The sequence below is a fragment of the Hyla sarda genome, chromosome 1 (assembly GCF_029499605.1).
Source record: "Hyla sarda isolate aHylSar1 chromosome 1, aHylSar1.hap1, whole genome shotgun sequence".
Classification (NCBI taxonomy): domain Eukaryota; kingdom Metazoa; phylum Chordata; class Amphibia; order Anura; family Hylidae; genus Hyla; species Hyla sarda.
Genome location: NC_079189.1, coordinates 495,894,565 through 495,919,158, shown reverse-complemented (window position 1 = coordinate 495,919,158; position 24,594 = coordinate 495,894,565). Strand labels below are relative to the sequence as shown.

At 40.9% G+C, this 24,594-nt stretch overlaps 1 protein-coding gene across 2 annotated transcripts in view; it reads right to left on the bottom strand.

The window, feature by feature from the left end:
* Nucleotides 1-1,656: 1,656 nt before the first annotated feature.
* The window catches only part of TRIM36 (tripartite motif containing 36), a 56,888-nt gene continuing 33,950 nt past the window's right edge, over nt 1,657-24,594 (bottom strand). For both annotated transcript variants that reach the window (XM_056537443.1, XM_056537444.1), the window contains 7 exons: nt 20,152-20,298; nt 18,349-18,444; nt 15,163-15,416; nt 10,719-10,840; nt 7,207-7,497; nt 4,938-5,235; nt 1,657-2,441 (listed from right to left, as the gene is read on the bottom strand). In XM_056537443.1, the coding sequence (XP_056393418.1) occupies nt 2,096-2,441; nt 4,938-5,235; nt 7,207-7,497; nt 10,719-10,840; nt 15,163-15,416; nt 18,349-18,444; nt 20,152-20,298 (1,554 nt within the window). In that variant the 3' untranslated portion in view covers nt 1,657-2,095. The remainder of the gene's footprint in view (nt 2,442-4,937; nt 5,236-7,206; nt 7,498-10,718; nt 10,841-15,162; nt 15,417-18,348; nt 18,445-20,151; nt 20,299-24,594) is intronic.

Genomic DNA, 24,594 nt, shown 5'->3' with positions numbered 1-24,594 from the left:
CAGCAATGCAGAGAACCAACCCATACATCATGCGTGCAAGTCTGTGTACCGCTCCCAAACCTATCGACAATCCCAGTAATAAATAAAACGTCACTTATACAGTAATAGGTGAACTATGAGTGTAGATCAGTGCACAAGAGTTAGAGGAGTGTTATATAATAAAAAAAAAAAATGTTTAAGAATTATTTAAAAAAGGCCCAGGTGGTTAGTGTTAAGTGCCCCTACATGGGGTTCACTTGTATTTATGAGGTTATCAAGGCAACCAGATTCATTAAGGCTTAATTGTAAAAAAAAAACAAAAAAAAAACATAGTGCAAATGAAAAGTGGCCTAGTGGCCCATAGCAACCAAATATATAGCTATTATCCTTTGTACATTGCTTAGAGTGTAAAATGGGCTGGAGACGTGACCTATTGTATCCAAACTTGACAGGAGTGAATTTCTTTAGTAGTTTTTATTACATATCGTGGACATGGGTGATGCTTTGAGATTCGGAAATTTGCCATTGCAGCTCAGTGGCCACTGGTTGTAAATGGTACTGAATCTCTGCCCCATTCGAGTGAACGGGAATGTCTGAGACCAGTGGTCTCCAAACTGCAGCACTCCAGATGTTGCAAAACTACAACTCCCAGCATGCCCGGACAGCCGTTGGCTGTCCGGGCATGCTGGGAGTTGTAGTTTTGCAACATCTGGAGGGCCGCAGTTTGGAGACGACTGGTCTACACTATCAGACATAAAAGTGGCGCTGTTTTAAGAGGTTCTCTTGTTCTCATATAAGGTTTTACCTGAACCACAATGGAAACCTCCATTTTAAGCATTACTTGTTTAAAAGGGATTATCCAAGAAATATATATATACATATATACATACATATATACATATATACATATATACCTCTATCTCAACTGGCTCCAGAAATTTAAACAGATTTGTAAATTACTTCTATCAAAAAAAAAAATCTTAATCCTTTCAGTACTTATGAGTTGCTGAAGTGGAGTTCTTTTCTGTCTAAGTGCTCTCGGATGACACCTGTCTCAGGAACGGTCCAGAGTAGAAGCAAATCCCCATAGGAAACCTCTTCTACTCTGTGCAGTTCCCGAGACAGACAGAGAGGTCAGCAGAGAGCACAGTTGCCAGACAGAAAAAGAACAACACAACTTCAGCAGATGATAATTATTGGAAGGATTAAGATTTTGTTTTTGAATAGAAGTAATTTACAAATCTGTTTAACTTTCTGGAGCCAGTTGATATATATACCTTATTTTTTTTCCTGGAATACCCCCTTTAACCTCAGTGTAAAAGCTGGAAAAAGATACTACAACCCCTAAGCCATCGTTTTACTTTGACAAAATGCAACTTGAAAAATTGAGTCAATTTCCAAGGTACCATAAGCATAGCCCTTTTTTTTTTTCTAAAAAGATTTGTTTGGTGGAATCCTATATCCTAGTGTGCAAGAAGGGTAGAAGATCGGTGTCCAGTGTGTTTAGTGACTTACAATTTCTAAACGCTTGATAAAAAAAGGCATTCACGCATTATAAATAGCACGTACAACAATGACAATGTGCGGCAGGAAACATTCTAGTGAATGGTGTTGTAGCAACTCACTACCCTAAAAACAGCCAAATAAATACACACACAAAAAAAAAAAAAAAAAAAAAAAACACATTCAGTCATTGTACCACCGATGTCCCATCAGTGAATCAATGTAAAATAAAATTTACCTATGTTACACCATAAATGTGATATTGGCTACAGGTCATTGAAAATGGTTCCCTTTAAGAGCATTTTTCTCAAAAATCCTGTTGATACACCTAAAATAATCTAGAACCGTTCCAGATATTAAAATATGCCATTTCATTCCAAAAAGAAGAAGAAAAAAAATGAAGCCCTTTGGGGAGAGTCGTTTTAAAGGGACAGACGTTCAGACAAACATATATACCAGGTTTGAAGGCTTATTCCAGGGGCCTTCAGCTAAAACACAGACAGTGGAATGACATCTAAAATGATCAGAATGAGGTGCATACAACGCACTGAGGACTTATTGAAATGTATTGGAGAATTCAGGCGCATAATAAACGGGTGACAGCGGGCGTCTGTTACACATAATCCAAGTGTTTTGCTGTAATGACTTCCTCTAAGCGGATGGCTCCGCCGCCCATCAACGCAAATGCTGGATACATTGTGCCGATGCAGTCCACTTCTCTCTCATAGAGACATTTCATGTTCATGGCGTCGTAGAATCCCACCTTGCCTTTGTCATAGTCCAGACAAACTCCTATCCGGCTAGGAAGAGGGAGAACGCGCTCCCCGTAACTGGTGGAAACGTTACATGCCTTGGGGACAAAAAGCTTTCGCATTCCTATGGTCGCTAAGGTGAAAGGCTGCGATGAATCGAAGGCCACGTCTTCACTTCCACTGTCGTGTCCGCTGTCTTGATCATATCTAGAAATATCAGCAACACATAAGGTTATGTATGCTTCCTTTATTAAAGGGGTACTCCAGTACTTTAAAACCTATCCCCTATCCATGCGCTAAGACCACCACCCCCCTCCCCCAACCACATCGTCCCCCACTGCCATTTCCAGAATAGAGCACTCAGGCTCTGCGCATGGTGCGGAGTGTTGGCATGTATACTATGCAGTGTCTATGGGAGCACCGGTGATATATACGTTCTGTACTTTGCTCTGGTGCTACCATAGACCATGCATGGAGAACAGGTGAAGACTGTGGTCCCGTTCTGAAGATCAGATACATTCTCATCTTGCAGATAGTGGATACCTTTTGAAAGTGCCCCTCTAAAAAGTATTTGTGGTGGTTACAGCGTGTACTTATAGGGGTATTCCAGAGAAATTGGAGAAACAACCAACCAAAAGACAAACAAAAACAACCTTCTGCTTGCCTGTTGCCGATCCCTCTATCAGTACTTCCTATTCTCAGCTCTGATACACAGGAAAGCATTGCTAAGCCAATCACTGGTGACTGGCTATGGAGCATTTTATATGCTTTGGGAAGCAGTGACAGCCGGGACCTGCAGCAGGGAGCACAAGGTTTTATTTGCCTCCCCAGCCCTAACAGTTATAAATGTATAAGTACTCCTCCAGATAACCCCTGGAAAAAGGTGCCTGAGAAAGTACAGTTAAAGTGTACCTGACGTTGGCAAAAACTTTATATAATTTTGTCACACAAAAAATATATATATATTTTTGGGTGAAAAAAAAATGCTGTCCCAGCAGCTACTGCATGTGTACAGTGATCCATCAACTTACAATGGCCTAAACATACAATAGTTTCAACATACAGTGGTCTTTTCTGAACCATTGTAACTTGAAACCAGACTCAACATACAATGTACTGACAGTCCAGATCTGTGAAACGTGTCACAACTGGAGGAACTGACCAATCAGAATTGGCATTTTACTGGTAAATCACCTGTATTACTGAAGTACAAGCACTGAATGGCTGTCTGGTTGCGCCCCCCTACGGTACAGGGAGGAACTACAAGTTCTGTATACTCCATACCTGTGCCAGGGTTAGCTGTTCCTTTGGACACCAAGTAAGGGTGCCTCCATTTGGGACACTGTGTGTACTGTATAGGACCCTGAAGAAGCTCCTGTCCTCTACATAAACCATTATTTCCCAACCAGGGTGTCTCCAGCTGTTGCAAAACTACAACTCCCAGCATGCCCGGACAGCCAACGGCTGTCCGGGCATGCTGGGAGTTGTAGTTTTGCAACAGCTGGAGGCACCCTGGTTGGGAAACACTGACATAGACAGTGATTTACAGCTTCCAGCAGCAATTTCTTGCTTTTATATGTAAGGACTTACTTTATCTGCATTAGTACTCTACTTATTTTTCTTTAATCCTCACTTTTTCCTATTTTTGGATGACATTTTGGTGGCTTCAGAACCAATTACCAGGTTTCCATAGAGTTATGGGCTCAACATACAATGGTTTCAACATACAATGGTCGTCCTGGAACCAATTACTATTGTAACTTGAGGGACCACTGTATCTCTATTAGGAGACAAATACAGGAAGTGAGCGCAGGACAAGCAGGGCTCTGTGCAGGCTCCTGGCTTGTCAATCATCCTGCTATGTGAGCCCATAGCAAGTCACACCCACATTTCCTGTATTTGGTCTCTTTACAGAGACACACAGTCAATAGCTGCAGGGACACACACATTTTTTTAACCAATGTATATAACAAATATATATTTAATTTTATTTTCTACATTATATCAAAAGTTTTTGGTAATGACAGGTACACTTTAATATAGTTGAGTCCTTGGGGAGGTTTTACGTTAAATAAATCCCTTCTCTCCCATAGCGACTAACCATAGCATAGCTTTCATTGTTTAGAGTGTTCTTGAAAAATAAAAGCTATCCGTTGTGATTGGTAACTATGGCAGAATGTTTCTGAGGCAGTGCTCATAAATGTACTCTGCTGTATGCCAGCGATGGTAAAGGCTGCATCATACTAAGGGTTAATAAAGAGTGCACGCTATAGACAGATCTGTGTGTGTACCGGGCTGCCTTCCAGGTGGACAATTCATCAACAGAAAACTAATTTCTCAGCAAATTCTCCTTTTACACCATTAGTCGGAGCAGGCTGAGGAATCCCCCCAGGGTGGGACCGACTCCTAACGCACTAAGATGTGTTGCTAGGAGCTCGGCTTCTGTTCTTCTGTTTAAACAAATTAATGTGTTTTGCTAGAAGCAAGCTTAAAATATTTTATCACATTCAATCACACATAAGTAGATGTCATGTTTAAGGGGGCGGCCTAGATTCGGAATTCTATCTATTTTACACACTAGTTTCTATGGGCCCTCTGAAACATTTTAGAATCAATAAAACAACTCCATGGATCCTATATAAACACCTTTCAAACTGATTCTAACAATAATATCCATTCACAAACTCATTTGTTTCACATTACCTGGGACTACTAATGTCACGGGGGTTATGCAGCCATTCTTGAAGCTTGATATCTGATGCAACTCCGACTTTCACCATGTACGAGTAGGACTCCACGGAGAAAGCCCAGAAATGCTTGCCCCTAGTGATCCCGGTATCACCAATGATGTAGTCAAGGCACATGTAACACCCAACTTGTACACGTTCTGCTCCGAGCAGCAGGGGATGGCCAGCTACGCTTTCCACAGTGTTCCGCTTGTCATTAAGCATAAGGCGCTCCTTGTTGAATCCACACTTCTCGTCAAACAGAAAACTAAAAACTGCAAAATAAAAATAAAAAAATAAAGTGAAATCACGTTCTCAAAAGGATTAGACAAAATAATTATGACTTAGGCTGCTTTCACACTTCGTTTTCTACCATACGGGAGCGCATACGGCAGGGGGGAGCTAAAACCTCGCGCTCCCGTATGTCACCGTATGCGCTCCCGTATGTCATTCATTTCAATGAGCCGACCGGAGTGAAACGTTCGGTCCGGTCGGCTCATTTTTGCGCCGTATGCGCTTTTACAACCGGACCTAAAACCGTGGTTGACCACAGTTTTAGGTCCGGTTGTAAAAGCACATACGGCGCAAAAATGAGCCGACCGGACCGAACGTTTCACTCCGGCTGGCTCATTGAAATGAATGACATACGGGAGCGCATACGAAGGCATACAGGAGCGCGAGGTTTTAGCTCCCCCCTGCCGTATGCGCTCCCGTATGGGAGAAAACGTAGTGTGAACCCAGCCTAAGGCTGCATTCACACTTCGTTTTCAGCCTACGGTTGCCGGATCCGGCTGGGGGAGGGGAAAACCGTGCGCTCTCGTAACCCAGCCGGACCAGCGCTCAAATCCATTTACTTTAATGAGCCGACCGGAGTCAAACCCTAACTCTGGTCGGCTCATTTTTGACCCGTATGCGGTTTCCTGACCGGACCTAAAACTGTAGTATACTACAGTTTTAGGTCCGGTCACATAACCAGATACGGGTTACAAATAAATAGATTAAACAAACTTTTTTTCTTTTATTTATGATCTATTCTTGGCTTTGGCCTTAAAAAGGTGCATAAAAAAAAACCTGCAGCCAGACATTGTTGTAGGCGTTACAGATGCAGTGGGCATGCTCTCTAAACGGCTGAGAAAAAGCCAATTATATTGCTAGTTTGATTTGAAGACAAAATTAAAGTGTGTAAGACAATGATTGGAAAAAATTTTTAATAAGTCTTGAGAAGAGACGTTTAAGGGGGGATATGATAAACGTATATAAGTATATTAATGGCCCATACAAAAAATATGGAGAAAAACTGTTCCAGGTTAAACCCCCCCAAAGGACGAGAGGGCACTCCCTCCGTCTGGAGAAGAAAAGGTTTAGTCTACACGCCTTCTTTACCATGAGAACTGTGAACTTATGGAACAGTCTACCTCAGGAAATAGTCACAGCAGGAAAAATTAACAGCTTTAAAACAGGATTAGATACATTCCTGGAACACAATAACATTAATGCTTATGAAGAAATATAAAATCCCATCCCTTCCCCAATATTGCGCCACACCCCTACCCTTCAATTCCCTGGTTGAACTTGATTGACATATGTCTTTTTTCGACCGTACTAACTATGTAACTATAAATAAATTAAAAAAAACAATGCATGTCATAAAAAGTGACCCCACGAAAGCTAGAGGCATCAAAATTGGTAATTGCCGTTTTCAATATCATTTAACCACTGCATACGATGGGCTTGTCTGTTTCAGCTGCCGACAGCACATTGATCAGCTGATCATCCTAGGTTTTAGCATTTGATACCCACAGGTTACAACTGATATATTGTCAAGGAAAGCTGTGGCTGGCTACACATTGTAATATTACATACTGGCCATTGAAATGAATATGTATCAAATAAATCATGGATAAGGCATGTTCACCTGCAAAGGAACCACTGTTGGTGACTATGCTCTAGCTAATAGAAGTGGTATTTGAGCAGGAGATTTCCGGAGGATACCCAGAGAGCACAACTTATGTAAAGTCAGCATAAAGGGGTATTCCAACTGGCCAGCTCTCGGAACATTTAGTTTCGAACGCTTTGTGCGCGCTGCGGGAGTCGGTCACGCCCCCTAGTGACAATGCCACACCCCTCAATGAAAGTCTATGGGAGGGGGCGTGGCGGCCGCCACGCCCCCTCCCATAGACTTGCATTGAGGTGGTGTGGTGTGACGTTAAGGCTGCAATGCTTTGAAAAGTATTCACATGGTTTACCTGGAGCAGGTGGTGTCTGGAGGATGATTTCTTTGCTGTGAGGGGAGCACATAGAGCCCTTAAGGCCCTGCACCCGGAAACTGTAGGAGCTGTTGAGGTCTAAATCAGAGATGATTTTACTTGTACTTGACGCTTCGATTTCATTCCATGAAGGATCTTCATTTTTGTCCAGCTTCCTGTACTCTAGAATATAGCTATCTGCAAGACCTGAATCGTTCGGCTGATTCCAACAGATCTTAGCGTTGTTATATACCTTGCTCTCATCCATATTAATTTCAGGTACATCTAGAGCTGAGTAAATGAAGACAAATTTTATTAATGTGTAATAAAAACATTTTTTTTTAAACTAATTTTTGACCAAAATATCAACAAATACCTTATGTATATTATGTCTTGTATATACACTGCTCAAAAAAAATAAAATAAAAGGGAACACTAAGATAACACATCCTAGATCTGAATGAATGAACTTATTGTATGAAAACCCCACTACAGGCTGATCCAACTTTGATGTAATGTCCTTGAAACAAGTCAAAATGAGGCTCAGTAGTGTGTGTGGCCTCTACATACCCGTATGACCTCCCTATAAATGTCTGGGCATGATCCTGATGAGGTGGCGGATGGTCTCCTGAGGGATGTCCTCCCAGACCTGGAATAAAGCATCTGCCAACTCCAGGACAGTCTGTGGTGCAAGGTGGCATTGGTGGATGGAGCGAGACATGATGTCCCAGATGTGCTCTATCGGATTCAGGTCCATGGAACGGGCGGGCCAGTCCATAGCATCAATGCCTTCCTCTTGCATGAACTGCTGACACACTGCAGCCACATGAGGTCTAGCATTGTCTTGCATTAGGAAGAACCCAGGGCCAACCGCACCAGCATATGGTCTCACCAGGGGTCTGAGGATCTCATCTCTGTACCTAATGGCAGTCAGGCTACCTCTGGCAGGCACATGGAGGGCTGTACGGCCCCCCCAAAGAAATGCCATTACATGCCAAACTGGTCATGCTGGAGGATGTTTCAAGCAGCAGAACGTTCTCCACAGCGTCTTCAGACTGTCACGTCTGTCACATGTGCTCAGTGTGAACCTGCTTTTATCTGTGAAGAGCACAGGGCGCCAGCGGCGAATTTGCCAATCTGTGTTCTCTGGCAAATGCCAAACGTCTTGAAAGCCAGCACGGTACACAACATGCTATCATGTCACTAGCACCCTGTGTATGTCTTATCTGTGTGCAACTTTAATACTAAGCAGCTACCCTTCTGATGAATAGTAGGTGTGAGAGTGGTTGTTCATCAGTAATGTGCACCTGTGCAACCTCTTAAGGGTACGTTAAGACGAGCGGATCCACAGCGTATTTTATGCTGTGGATTTGCCGCCGAAGGAGCAGACATACTGCTACAATATGTGAGTCGCCATGCATGCACGGTGTACTCTCACACATCACGGACGCTCTCCCACCTGGTCCCTGAGCTAGGCAGAGGGCAGCCGCGGTGTGTGGGTATACTCCGCATGTGCGCGGTGACTCGCACATCGCAATGTGTCTGCTCATAGCAGCATATTGCCGCTCCGTGCAGGCACATCTGAGGCACCATGTAGGGGTCTTTCGGGGGCGGATCCACAGCATAAAATAAGATACTGATCCGCTTGTCTGAACGTACCCTTATATAGTATTGAGGCTGATCTGCATCATAATGCGAATAGGTGTCTAACCTGACCTTTTATCATTAACCAATAAGTATGGCCTCTTTTCTGTGATTTTTTAATGCATGTTGACCACAGTGGCCAACGGCTGCACAACTTTGTCATTAAAACTAGTCCCATTACAGTCAGAATCATGTTGCAATTGTCCATTAAATGTGTCCCCACAGAGAAGACCAACAATAAAACCTACCCTTAGGGTCTATTCACACATATAGTACACTGCGCAGATGTGATGCGCAGGATTCCAAGTTGTGTTCAGTCATTTAGTTTACATTGAAATCTGCACCAGAGAATCCTGTGCATCAAATCTGCACAGTATACTGTACGTGTGAATAGACCATTAAAGTGGTTGTTTAACCCCTTAAGGACTCAGCCCATTTGGGCCTTAAGGACACAGACAATTTTATTTTTAAGTTTTCGTTTTTTCCTCCTCCCATTCAAAAAATCATAACTCTTTTATAATTTTCATCCACAGACTAGTATGAGGGCTTGTTTTTTGCGGGACCAGTTGTCCGTTGTAATGCCATCACTCACTTTACCATAAAATGTATGGCGCAAACAAAAATCTACTATTTGTGTAGGGAAATTAAAAAAAGAAAACCGAAATTTTGCAAATTTTGGAAGGTTTCATTTTCACGCCGTACAATTTACGGTAAAAATGAGATGTGTTCTTTATTCTTTGGGTCAATACGATTAAAATGATACCAATGATAACATACTTTTCTATTACTATTGCACTAAAAAAAAAAAAAAAAAAAAATAAAATCGCAAACTGTTTAACCAAATTAGTACGTTTAAAATCCCCCTATTTTGAAGACCTATAACTTTAATTTTTCCGTATAAGCGGCGGTATGAGGGCTCATTTTTTGCGCCGTGATCTGTACTTTATTGTTACCATATTTGCTTATATAAAACTTTTAATACTTTATTAATTTTTTTTGAATAAAATGTTATAAAAAAAAAGCAGCTTTTTTTTTTAACGTTCACGCCGTTCACTGTACGGTATCATTAACATTTTATTTTAATAGTTGGGATATTTACGCACACGGCAATACCAAATATGTATATCAAATTTTTTTCTTTTTTTTTTTTTTTTTTTGGGGGGGGGGGGGGGGTGTGAAATAGGGAAAATGGGACAATTTACGTTTTTATTGGAGGAGGGGGTTTTTCAAATATTTTTAACTTTTTTTACTTTTATTTTCACACTTTAATAGTCCCCATTCGATTGCTAATACAGTTCAGTGCTATGCATAGGGAATAGCACTGATCAGTATTATCGGTCATCTTCTGCTCTGGTCTGCTCGATCGCAGACCAGAGCAGAAGACCCCGGGAGACAGCCGGAGCAAGGTGAGGGGACCTCCGGCCGCCATGCTGGATGATTGGATCACCACGGCAGCGCTGCTGGCGATCCGATCATCCATTTAAAGTACCATGATCTGTATTGATCACGGCATCTGATGTCCGCCATAATGGCGGATGTTCGCCATTACGGGCGGGTCCCTGGCTACTATCAACCAGGAATGCTAATGTACGTCCTGGTGCGTTAAGTACCAGCTCACCAGGACATACATTTACGTCCTGCGTTGTTAAGAGGTTAAGTATCTCTATACCTCAATTTCAAACATTTACATTTCCAGATTTTCCAACTAGCTATCACAGCAGATTGCTAGAATCTCACACAGTGAAGTGACAGGGGGGATGCTTAATCATATGGCGAAAGCCATAGACATGCAAGATAAAATGTTTTGGCATTTAAAATTACAGACGCAAGTGTCAGTGGAAAAATATTCTTAAACATGCAAGTATTACCTTTAGAGAAGGACAAGTCACTCAATAAACTTTCCTCCTTAGACACATCAATATAATAGTCTTCAAAGCTGGAATCTGCAACTGGGTGGAAGGTTTTCAAGGACTCCGTGGCTTTCTGAATCCTGTCAAACAAATCCAGATTATGTATTTTTACACACTATATAAAAAAGGTCTAATTTTGCAGCAAATCTACAAACAAACTGAAGGAATATAGGTATATACACCACACAAAAATAATATGGATGTCTGTGGGTTTCCCTGCAGATTATGTTAAAGGGGTAATTCAGGGAACTAATCCCATAGCCAATCCTTTCCCTCTCACCAACCTATGTCTAAAAATTATTCATTAACTATATTATAGCAGTTTCCCTCTTTCAGCTGTCAAGATTCTCAGTCTCCTCAGCACATAATGCTGCTCTTTTCCTGCTGGAGGGAGGAGAATTGTCTGAAAGAAAAGACCTGTACAGTGTGTATACAACTACACAGCATGCACATGCTGGCAGCCATTACACAGAGCTGCGCTGACTGCTGGGAGTTGTAGTCTGTGCTGAAAGCAAGAAAAAATATTTAGGAGACAACAAAGGCCACAGAAGAGGTATTATGGAAGGGCATTTTTTTTAAAAAAGGGGTTATCCAGGAAATGTGTGTATAATTAAAATATATTATATTATATTATATTATATTATTAATATTATATTATTTATATTATATTATATTATATTATTATTATTTATATTATTATTATTTATATTATTATTATTTATATTATTATTATTTATATTATATTATTTATATTATATTATTTATATTATATTATATTATATTATTTATATTATATTATTTATATTATATTATATTATATTATATTATTATTAATTAAAATATATTATATTATAAATTATATTATTATTTATTAAAATATATTATATTATAAATTATATTATTATTTATTATATTATATTATATTATTATTAATTAAAATATATTATATTATAAATTATATTATTATTTATTAAAATATATTATATTATAAATTATATTATTATTTATTATATTATATTATATTATTATTAATTAAAATATATTATAATATATATATATATATATATATATATATATATATATATATATATATATATATATATATATATATATATATATATATATATATATATATATATATATATATATATATATATATATATATATATATATATATATATATATATATATATATATATATATATATATATATATATATATATATATATAACAGATTTGTAAATTATGTGCAAAAAAAATATATGGCCCGGACCTTCCAAGGTAGTGTAATTTAATTATATGAACAATAGGAAACTGGGTCGTACTCCAATAATAATTCAATGGTTATTTATTTAAAATGTATAGTGCATTATTCCTCACAGGGCCCTTGTGAGAAGAAACACATATAATGGATATACAAAATTAGATATATAAAATTAAAATATAGAAATATTATAAAAATGTATCACTGGCATATAGAATAGCTCTATGTAGATGAATTCATATATCGTCTTTAGAGTATTGTAAAGGTATAAATGTCCTTTTGTATGATAATTATAAGTCAAAGTAGATACTCTGTTACCGGTCCTGAGTGATGTGGCTGTGTCAGCTCCCGTGCCCGGATGGCGGTCAACGGTCCTAGATGGTGCTGTGGCTTTATCTTTCAAGATCCAGGTGTTATGCGGTAATGGTCGTCCCAGGCTAGTGCCACTAGCCTGGGACGACCATTACCGCATAACACCTGGATCTTGAAAGATAAAGCCACAGCACCATCTAGGACCGTTGACCGCCATCCGGGCACGGGAGCTGACACAGCCACATCACTCAGGACCGGTAACAGAGTATCTACTTTGACTTATAATTATCATACAAAAGGACATTTATACCTTTACAATACTCTAAAGACGATATATGAATTCATCTACATAGAGCTATTCTATATGCCAGTGATACATTTTTATAATATTTCTATATTTTAATTTTATATATCTAATTTTGTATATCCATTATATGTGTTTCTTCTCACAAGGGCCCTGTGAGGAATAATGCACTATACATTTTAAATAAATAACCATTGAATTATTATTGGAGTACGACCCAGTTTCCTATTGTTCATATAATTAAATTACACTACCTTGGAAGGTCCGGGCAATATATTTTTTTTTGCACATATTTTATTATTTTTTGCAACTGTGGTATAGTTGCATGCCCTGTTGACCTCAGGCAGTGTTTACACACTAATTGTGAGCTGCACTTGCACCCTTTTTTCCCCTTTCTTTAGATTTGTAAATTACTTGTATTAAAAAAAATCTTAATCCTTTCAGTACTTATGAGCTGCTGAAGTTGAGCAAACCTCTTCTACTCTGCAGTTCCCAAGACAAGCAGAGATGTCAGCAGAGAGCACTGTTGCCTGACAGAAAAGAACAACTCAACTTCAGCAGCTGATTATTAGAAGGATTAAGATTTTTTAATTGAAGTAAATTTACAAATCTGTTTAACTTTCTGGAGCCAGTGGAATTATATTGTAAAGGGTCCCTTAATAGGGATCCTATGATAGGGACCCTTTACAATATACTTTACCCGAAAGAGATGGTGATATGGGATAAATCACTATGATAGGTTCTTATATTAGAGGTGCAGAAGGAAATATAACCAACTTAAAGGCTGTGTTTTTAATACACACTTTATATTATTTACACTTATGTTTTGAATTTAGGATTCTTTTAAGAAGTAAAAATAAAAGCTATATTATATTTTAAAGGGGATACCCTAGCTATAAGGGTCTAGTCCTGGAGGAGTTTTCATACCCTACAGGGAATTGTGATTAAAGAAATGTGTGTGCCCTGGGTACCCTAAAGGGAGAATTGAAATACTACTATTTCCAGGAAAAAATAAAAAATAAATAAACACCTCTCTTTTCTATATCCACTGGCTCCAGAAAGTTACAGATTTGTAAAGTACTTCTATTAAAACATCTTAATCCTTCCAGTGCTTATCAGCTGCTGAAATTGAGTTATTTTCTGTCTTAGTTCTCTCTGATGACACCTGTCTCGGGAACTGTCCAGAGTAGAAGCAAATCCCTAAAGCAAACCTCTTATGCTTCCGACAGTTCCTGAGCCAGACAGAGGTGTCCGCAGAGTGCACTGTTGTCAGACAGAAAAGAACAACTCAACTTCAGCAGCTGATATTGGAAGGATTAAGATTTTTTTTTTAATAGAAGTAATTTACAAATCTGTTTAACTTTCTGGTTCCAGTTGATCCTGGAATACCCGTTTAAACTGGTCAGTCACTAAAAAGTTATTCATAGTAATAGTAACTGTATACAGCACAGACCATTAAAATTGTAGGGGAAAAAAAAAGGAAAAAAGTGTAATTAATAATATATACACACACACACACAGTAACCCTGCGATGGCCCCGACATATGATAAAATCGACATACGATGGCCTCTCAGAGGCCATCGCATGTCGAGGTCAGCATCGACATACAATGCTTTTATATGTCAGGGCCATCGCATTAACTGCTATCCGACAGCGCAAAATGCTTAAGCTGCTGTCGGATAGCAGTTTAAGCATCCCTGGCAGGTTCGCTTACCTATTCCCGATGCTCCGGGTCCACTTCACAATCCTGCAGTGTCTTGCGCATCTTCTCCAGGGTCCGGGCCTCGCTTTCTGGCATCGTTATTACATCACTACGCACGCCGTGCCGGCGCCGCAACGTAATAACGTCACCAGAAAGCGAGGCCCGGACCCTGCAGAAGATGCGGAAGCAGCCGGAGGATCGCGAAGAAGACACCGGAGCAGCGGGACAGCATCGGGAGCCCCTTGGACAGCATCTGGAGCGGTGAGGACCTGGTCCGGAGCGGTGGGGACAGGTGAGTATAACTTCCTATACTTTACATTGCACGGATCCCTCAACATACAATGGATTCGACAAACGATGGGTCGTTTGGAACGAATTACCATTGTATGTTGAGGGACCACTGTAAGTATATATATATATATATATATATATATATATATATATATATATATATATATATATATATATATATATATATATATATATATATATATATATATATACACACACATATATATATATATATACACATACATACACACACACATATACATATATACACACACACATACACACACGCATTAGTTTATTAGCATTAGACTAGGTTTTCACACAGGTTATTTCCTGCCTTTTTTGGAAATCTTTTTAAAGGAAGGCAGAAGAAAACCTGTGTGGAAACCTAGCCTTATGGGTAACTAGCTGTACTCCTGGCAAAACAGCACTGTACTATTGGACGTCTATAAATACAGGGTATATAGTTTTAGTCAGCTGCTGTAATACAAAATTAAACTTCATATAAGAAGTAATAGGAAAAAACACCTGGTATGTAGCTGCTTTGCAGTTTGTACAAAACAAGAATGATCGGTTTCCTTCAAGACTTCTTGTGCATATCCCACCAGACCATTGTTCTCCAGCAGCCCCTGATATTCCTCCAGCTGACTCTGCAGTTTCTCTAGTCTTGTAGATTGGGAACTCTTTATAGACTGCAGCACAATCGATTTCCGCTCTTCCAGGATATTTAGTAGTTTGTCAAAGTTGTACGTCGCCTCTTCGACAGCTCGGTCTCCGTTGCTCTGAAAGAAAGGAGGATTGTAGAACAAAAAAAATATTTTAAAACGTGAGAATATAAATAAAATACACACAAATATGAGCACTGTAGAAAAACAAAATGTACATTAGCTAGCTGGGCACTACAGATTTATCCTATAGCAGTGTTTCCCCAACCAGGGTACCTCCAGCTGTTGCAAAACTACAACTCCCAGGATGCCCAGACAGCCAAAGGCTGTCCGGGCATCCTGGGTGTTGTAGTTTTGCAACAGCTGGAGGCACCCTGGTTGGGGAAACACTGTCCTAAAGAGTGCAGTACTGTTCAAAAATAGGAATTACACATGACCCAGCTGAGCATGTTCAGTGGCAAACCCTGGGAGCTGTAATGTTCCATCTACAAGGGGCCCACACCAGCGTCAATCCAACCACTATCACCAATGACCATATACAGTAACCCCCAGACATGCGATGGCCCCGACATATGATCAAATCGGCATACGATGCTTTTATATGTCGGGGCCATCGCATTAACTTCTATCCGACAGCGCAAAATGCTTAAGCTGCTGTCTGATAGTTTAAGCATCCCGGACCGGATCACTTACCTATCCCCGCTGCTCCGGGTCCACTTCACGATCCTCCGGCGTTTTCTGTATCTTCTCCGGCATCCGGGCCTCGCTTTCCGGCATCGTTATTACGCCGCTGCGCACGCCCTCCCAGCGCACAAACATAACGTCACCAGAAAGTGAGGCCGGGACATCGGAGAAGATGCGGAAGAAACTGGAGGATCCCGAAGAAGACGCCGGAGCAGCGGGACAGCATCGGGAGCCCCTGGGACAGCATCGGGAGCGGTGAGGACGCGGTCCGGAGCGGCGGGGACAGGTGAGTATTAAATGCACTAATTACATTGCAAGAATCCCTCAACATACGATGGATTCGACAAACGATGGGTCGTTTGGAACGAATTACCATGGTATGTGAGGGACCACTGTATATTTTAGGCTAGTTTCACACTTCCATTGAGCTTCGCCGTTCAACCAGTTGAAAGGATGGGAGTTTAGCAGTAAACATCCAATCTTTTTTTCTCCGCTCATTACCAGACACCCCACAGACCCCATTCAAGTCAATGTGATCAGTCAGGACCCAGCGGGGTCAGTTGTGCAAACTTCGGATTTCCTTGTATGGCACGGGACAGGCCAGACTCAATGGCAGTGTGAATGACCTTACCATACAGGATAAAGCTCTGTATAGAAAACAGCACAAGCTTAATGTCATTAACTGGTGCCATAAAGTTATACAGATTTGTAAATTACTTCTATTGAAAAAATCTTAATCTTTCCAGTACTTATTAGCTGCTGAATACTACAGAGGAAATTCTTCTTTTTTTTTTTGGATCTCTTTTCTGTCACGACCACAGTTCTCTCTGCTGACACCTCTGTCCAGAGCAGCATAGGTTTTCTATGGGGATTTTCTCCTACTCTGGACAGTTCCTAAAATGGACTGTGGTCAGACAGAAAAGAAATTCAGAGAGAAAAGAACTTCCTGTGTAGCATACAGTAGCTGATAAGTACTGGAAGGATTAAGGTTTTTAAATAGAAGTAATTTACAAATCTGTTGAAAACTTTCTGGCACCAGTTTAAAAAAAAAAAAAAAGGTTTTCCACCGGAGTACCCCTTTAACCCCTTAAGGACGAAGCCCATTTTCACCTTAAGGACCAGGACAATTTTATTTTTGCATTTTCGTTTTTTTTCTCCTTTCTACTAAAAATCATAACTCTTATATTTTCATCCACAGACCAGTATGAGGGCTTGTTATTTGCGCGACCAGTTGTCCTGCGTAATGACATAACTCACTTTACCATAAAAATGTATGGCGCAACCCAAAAATACTATTTGTGTCGGGAAATTAAAGAGAAAACCACAATTTTGCTAATTTTGGAAGGTTTCGTTTTCACGCCGTACAATTTACGGTAAAAATGAAATGTACTCATGGGTATCATGTTAATTGTATTGACCCACAGAATAAAGAACACACTTTTTCTATTTTTACGCTAAAATAAAACGCAAACTTTTTAACCAAATTAGTATGTTTAAAATCTCTCTATTTTGAGGACCTATAACTTTTTCATTTTTCTGTATAAGCGGTGATATGAGGGCTCATTTTTTGCACCATGACTGTACTTTTTACTGATACCACATGTGTGTATATAAAACTTTTATAAAATTTTTTGAATAAAATGTGAAAAAAGCAGCAATTTTGCGCTTTTTTAAATTAAATTTTTTATGTTCATGCCGTTCACCGTACGGGATCGATAACCTTATATTTTAATAGTTCGGATATTTACGCACGCGGCAATACTTTTTTTTTTTTTTTTTTACCACTTTATTGGGTTAAAATAGGGAAAGGGGGGGGGGAATTTGTCACATATTTTTAGCTTTTATAGCAATCATTCGAGCAATGATAGGACATAGCACTGATCAGTGTTATCGGTCATCTTCTGTTCTGGTCTGTTCGATCTCGGCAGAAGACACGTGGATGGCGGCAGAGACAGGTGAGGGGATCTCCATCCGCTGTTATGGATGATCGGATCGCTGCGGCCGATCATCCATATTTCTGACCACACTGCCGCAGATACCGTGATCTGTATTGATCACAGCATCTGAGGGATTAATGGCAAACATCTGCGCGTTCGCGGAGGTCGGCCATTAACGGCGGGTCCCTGGCTGTAATCAGCAGCCGGGACCAGCCCTGCATGATCCAAGCATCGCTCCGATGCTCACAGTCATGTACAGGACGTAAATATACATCCTGGTGTGCTAAGTACCGTCGCACCAGGATGTAAATTGATGTCCTTTTTCGTTAAGGGATTAAGAAGACACTAAAAAATATATTTAAATTACATAAATTGTATAATCCCAGAAAATCCTTTAATAAACCCATTTATTACACAGACTGCTATACCTCAGTTCTTCTGATTAAAATCTCCAGTTCTGATATCTGGGTCTTCACTTGACTTTCTTTGCTGATAAGATAGCTGATGCCCTTTGTAAGCTTCTCCTGTAGTGGCCAAAAAAAATGGAAGATTGTTACCAAGTGTTCATCATGATGCCTTATGGAAGTCACTTAAAGGGGGACCTCTTATCCCCTATCCAAAGAACTCCGCTCCGTGCCTGATGACTGGCAAACATGGCCAACACGCCCCCTCCATTCATGTTTATGGGAGGAGGCATGACTGCTATGTACTAGCCGGCACACTCCCTCCCATAGACATGAATGGAAGGGGCGTGGCGAGATGCCACGAACGTGGAAGCTTCAAGCTTCTGTGGATAAGGGGATAAGATTTTTTTAGCGGAGAATCCCTTTATTACCAATAGCAAATGAAGAGAAGAGGGGAAAAAAAAGTGCTCAGCAATATTCGGAACACACAGTATATTTTTAGTTAGAAGTTAAAAAAAAAATAAAATAAAAGCCTTGTCCAGTGTCTATATACAGTTCTACTTCAGTTCTTGTACTATAACAGTAATAGAGATCAGTAAGTGATATGGAGAGCAGTGAAAGAACAGAACTCTAAGGCCATGTTCACATGACTGAATTTCCGAGCAGAATATGGTGTAAAAATTCCACTCAGAAATTGTGTTGCAGCAGATTCCCATTGTTTTCACAGTCCAATTGCACTTTGCACACAGTGGAATTTCCGCGGCAGATGTTTTCGCCACAGAAATTCTGTTTCCGGTGTTCGCCGAAAGAATGAACATGCAAACGTGTGATTGAATACGTTTTTTGCCCCAGTGAATGTAAACAGTCTGCTTTATGGAACCATGGTAAAGATCCACACCAGGGTGTATTTCTTGAATCTAGAGACTATGGGAATTAGGAATGGTGCAGCAGAATTGCAATGAGAACAACCCTGCTGCACTGTATTTTCCAAGGGGAAATCCACTCTGAAAATGTGTAGTGTGAATGGGCACTTATACTGCTGCTTGGCGTGGACTGTCCCTACGACCTGCTTTTATGTTTTTCAATATACCTTTATATATGGCCACACACATTAGATAGAAGTAGGTTGATCGTTAAAGGGGTAGTCCAGTGGTGAAAAACTTATCCCCTATCCTAAGGATAGGGGATAAGTTTGAGATCGTGGGGGGTCCGACCGCTGGGGCCCCCTGCGATCTCTCTGTACAGGGCCAGGCTCTCCGGCCAGATAGCGGGTGTCGACCTCCGCACGAAGCGGCGGCCGACACGCCCCCTCAATACATCTCTATGGCAGAGTCGGAGATTGCCGAAGGCAGTGCTCCGGCTCTGCCATAGAGTTGTATTGAGGGGGCATGTCGGCCGCCGCTTCGTGCGGTGGTCGACACGCCCCCTTCCCGCGGGGGCCCCGTACAAGAGTTCGTGGGGGCCCCAGCGGTCGGACCCCCCCGCGATCTGCAACTCATCCCCTATCCTTAGGATAGGGGATAAGTTGTTTACCACTGGATATCTCCTTTAAACTGCTATGTTGAGTATTGGGCGTCTAACTGGTCTTACTGTGTAACGCAACTATGCAAGCTATAAATAATTCTTCTCTTCATGCGCACATAAGGTAGGCTAGTGGTAAACAGGTCTACACCCATTTAGAAAAAATATTTTTTATTTTCATACAGAAAAGGCCACCACAAGTCCCAATGCTAAAGTACTGTGAACACTGCATCTTTGTTCACGGATTACTCTTTTGTGTTGTGTCACATTGTGCGCGGTTCACCGCCACCAAGTTGCCAGGCTTACCTTCAGAGTTTTGTAGGCGTTGCTCATTGTGGTCACTCTGTGGTTGGCATGTGCTCCGGCGAGTTTACACAAATGACAAACCGGCCTCTTGCAGATCTCACAATACATATTCACCTTCTCAGCCTCGTGTTCAGGACACATGAGCACCTGGAAATACAGTATATAGCATTAGGATTTACAGTGCTCCCCCTATACCAGTGGTCTTCAACCTGCGGACCTCCAGATGGTGCAAAACTACAACTCCCAGCATGCCCGGACAGCCAACGGCTGTCCGGGCATGCTGGGAATTGTAGTTTTGCAACATCTGGAGGTCCGCAGGTTGAAGACCACTGCCCTATACAAATGCACCAGCTTTGGGAGAAATCTACTTGGCATCTAATTCTGTTTGGTTGGCTGTTTTTTTTAGGTCTTATCTAGAAACATAAACACTAAGCTCCTTTATAAGGTTTTAGAGCCATCTAGGACAATGTGCTCTGTATAGCTGCAGTATCAATAAACATGACAACAGGCTGTTATAAAGATAAAGATGCAAAGCATTGGGGTAACTTATCTGTAGTGTTATGTAAAAGTAGTTGACAATTATTACCGTATGTAAAAGTAGTTGACAATCACCCCCTGTGCAGGTGTCCATCCACCATTATAGGACAATGGTCTCTAAATTGTGGATCTTCAGCTGCTGCAAAACTACAACTCCCAGAGTGCACCCAGATAGCCAAGGGCTATTAAAACCCAAGGAAGATAGCTGCCCCATAATGTACAAAATGAGAAACAGATTAGGGAAAAAAATTAAATTGTTTCAGTCTCTGGCTCTAACTAGAAAAAAACAAACACACACAAACTATTTTTTTATTTGGTAATATGTAATATAGTAAAGGGAATGTATCACCATCACCAACGTAAGGGAAATTTAGAATATAAGCATACCATTATTGCTGTAGAATATACACTGTATATGCTGCTATTAAAGTAGTGTGCAGCTTTCAGTTCAGACACACACACACACACACATATATATATACACACACACACACACGTGTACGTACACACATACATATATATATATATATATATATATATATATATATATATATATATATAAACACACGTGTACGTACATACACACACACACACACACGTGTACGTACATACACACACACGTATATATACACACACACACACACACACACATGTACGTACATACACACACACGTATATACACACACGTATATATACACACACACACACACACACACACACACACACACACATGTACGTACATACACACACACGTATATACACACACGTATATATATACACACACACACACACGTACATATATACACACACACACACACACACACACACACACACACACACACACACGTGTACATAAACACAGGTACATATATACACACGTGGCTGTGCATTTTAGTTTGTAGTCTAATGCAGTTACAGAGCATGAAGAGAAAATAATACCTAAATCTCCCCCCCTTTAACAGCGATAGTAATTGACAAGATATAAGACACCAGAGGGTCTTGTGGAGACTATAAATCCCATATATGGCCAAGTAGTTCTATACTCCTCCTCATTCATGGCTGAAGCCCTGATGGAAACCTTCTAAAATTAGCCATAATGTAGGTAGCCGTCTGCAGAGCACATGGCCAACACCGTCCCATTACTCTGGAGAGGTCTACACCATCACTACCTCTGATCTAGGTTTATATACAGAAATCTTTATATTAGATACACAAGAAAACACCTTGTATACATCAGTAATAGCCACAAGTGCTGCAGATGGGTCACTGACAGTGTTCAGATGATTTACTCAGCTGACCCTCCCCATAGTGTTTAAAAGGGGCAGAGTATTCTAGGAAACCCCCAAGGAACTGAATCTTTACTTTCCCTCTTTAGATCATCCGATTTTATTAAGCTTGTTGCACTGAAAACATATACATCTTAATCCCACTGTAATGGAAAAGCTCAGCAGGCAGATGGTGCTTCAGCCACATAGAAACCTAATATCCCAACAACTGGCAATGACTTCACCAAGGAACCTGATCACATCCAAACCAATCCGAATATAATGTACCATATGCTAATGGGGGAACACATCCCCCGGAAAAATTATGGAATAACTCAGCTATGTAGGAAGAATATAAAAAATATATATATAAATAAAGGTTTGTGGTCAATCTAGATAGGATATAGAACAGTGTTTAATTGCTGATCCTTCTGCTATCATTGAAGGAGTACCCCAATGCAGGACAATTTATTCCCTACCCAAATAATAGAGAATAAGTATCGGATTGCTGGGGGCACACCCACTAGGGCACACCCCCACCCCCCAGTTCAGAATTCTGCAGTTTTTAAACACATACGGAATCGGTGCACAATCCTCAGCAAAAAGATAGATTTTATTCAATTGAACAGTGATAGTTTGTGTAGAATCCGCACGGAATCTGCCTGCATTCTGCGCAAATTTTGCACGAATTCTGCAGGAATCAAGCCCCATTGACTTCAATGCGATTCGGCAGCCAAAGTCCGGAAAAATATAAGACAGGAATTCTATTTTTCCAGAGCGCGGAATGCAGAATGCAGCAGTGGAATTCCGCACAGATTGTCTGCCCTGTGTATGTGGCCTAAGGTTATGTTCTCATGGCAAAGATTCTGCAGTAAATTCCACAGAAATGTATAGCCAATTTACTTCAATGGAATTCCTGCAGCAGAAATTTTCATGCAGAAATTCTGACGTGTGAACATAACACCGAGCATCAACTTTGCAGGATAGGCCCTTGGCATGGATGGACCAATGTGCGCCATAAACCAGATTGATATTTCGACTGTTTGTATCCTAAGTAAATGGGAAGGGGGATCATCAAACTGTTTACACCTTTTTTTTTGTCTAAATTTGTTGCATAAATATAAATTCGCGTTTCAATGTATCCGTGTGACTTTTCTGCGACTTTTCATTTAGAGCATTTTAGAACTGTAACCACGTTCTGGGCAGCTGTGAACAGTTTTTGCAGTGGTTGGTGATTTATCAAGTGCACGTTGTAAATTTGTCACACGTGACTATCAGGATTCCCGCGATAGAAACTCTGCCGTGTGCATGGTGCAGCAGCATTCCATTGAAATCAATGGGACCCTGCTACAGCGGAGTTTCCAAGCAGAATATTTTTTCGTAAAATTCCACTCTGAAATTTCACCATATGAACATAGTCTTAGGGTCCATTCACACGAGCGGATCCCCACCGTATTTTACACTGCGGATCAACCGCCGAAGGACCTTGCTGACTTTACATGTGCCTGCTAGGAGCGGCAATACGCCACAACGAGCAGACACACTGAAGCAATATGTGAGTCGCCGTGCATGCGAGGTGTACGCGCACACATCGCGGCCTCTCCTCCTGCTCTATGAGCTAGGCCAAGAGCTGCCGAGATGTGAACATACCGCACGGCGACTCGCATATCACTTCAGTGTGTCTGCTCATAGTGGCGTATTGTAGCTCCGAGCAGGCAAATGTAAAGGCACCATACTGCGGTCCTTCAGCAACAGATCCACAGCGTAAAATACGCTGGGGGATCAGCTCGTGTGAATGGACCCCTAAGGCTATGTTTACACAGCAGGATTTCCATGCAGAATCCAGAGGAAAAATGTATTTAAAAATTCTGCTACATGAAGGTAACATTGTGGTGAATGGAATTTCCACTGCCCCATTCACACTGCAGAATTTCTGCTGTAGATTTCGCTGCGGAAATTCTGCATTCCAGGTTCTGCAAAAACCATTGACAGTGATGTGGAAATTGTATCGCCCGACGACCAGGACATGCAGTTCCAGGCACCGGGAAAGTAAATTCTTCAGGCAGGGCTAAATGCCTGAGGAATTCACATATAAGGGGGCAATCATTCTTGCCCAGTCACTAAAATCCTATAGACTGCAGTCTCAGGGGGGAGGGGTGGTTGTGGGGAAATATGTCACCAGGGAATAATATGGCACAGGAGAGGATCAAGGGGGGAGAAAGATATGGCACTGGGTGTGATAAAGGGAGGGGGGGGGGGGTTGGGAATAGACTGGCACAGGATGGTAGCAGCCACATTTCTAATGCCGATACTGGTACTACATTGTGCATTCTCAACGTGCAGCGCAATGCGTGCAATTTCCAGTATAGCAAGGAGTGCGTCACCAAACTATGTAAGGGCGTCACCATGAAAAGTTTGGAAAGCTCTGACTTAGGGAGTAGAATTGTTTAAATGGGAGCCCTACCTGATGGGGGTGATATCTATCTGGGGGCCTGTCTACCAACTGGGGGTCATTTCTATCTGGGAGCCCTACCTTTTTACCAGCTGGGGGGACATATATATCTGGGGCCCTATTTACATACTAGTGGAGCCCTACATGCCTGCCTACCTACCTGATGAGGGGACATACCTACCTGAAAGG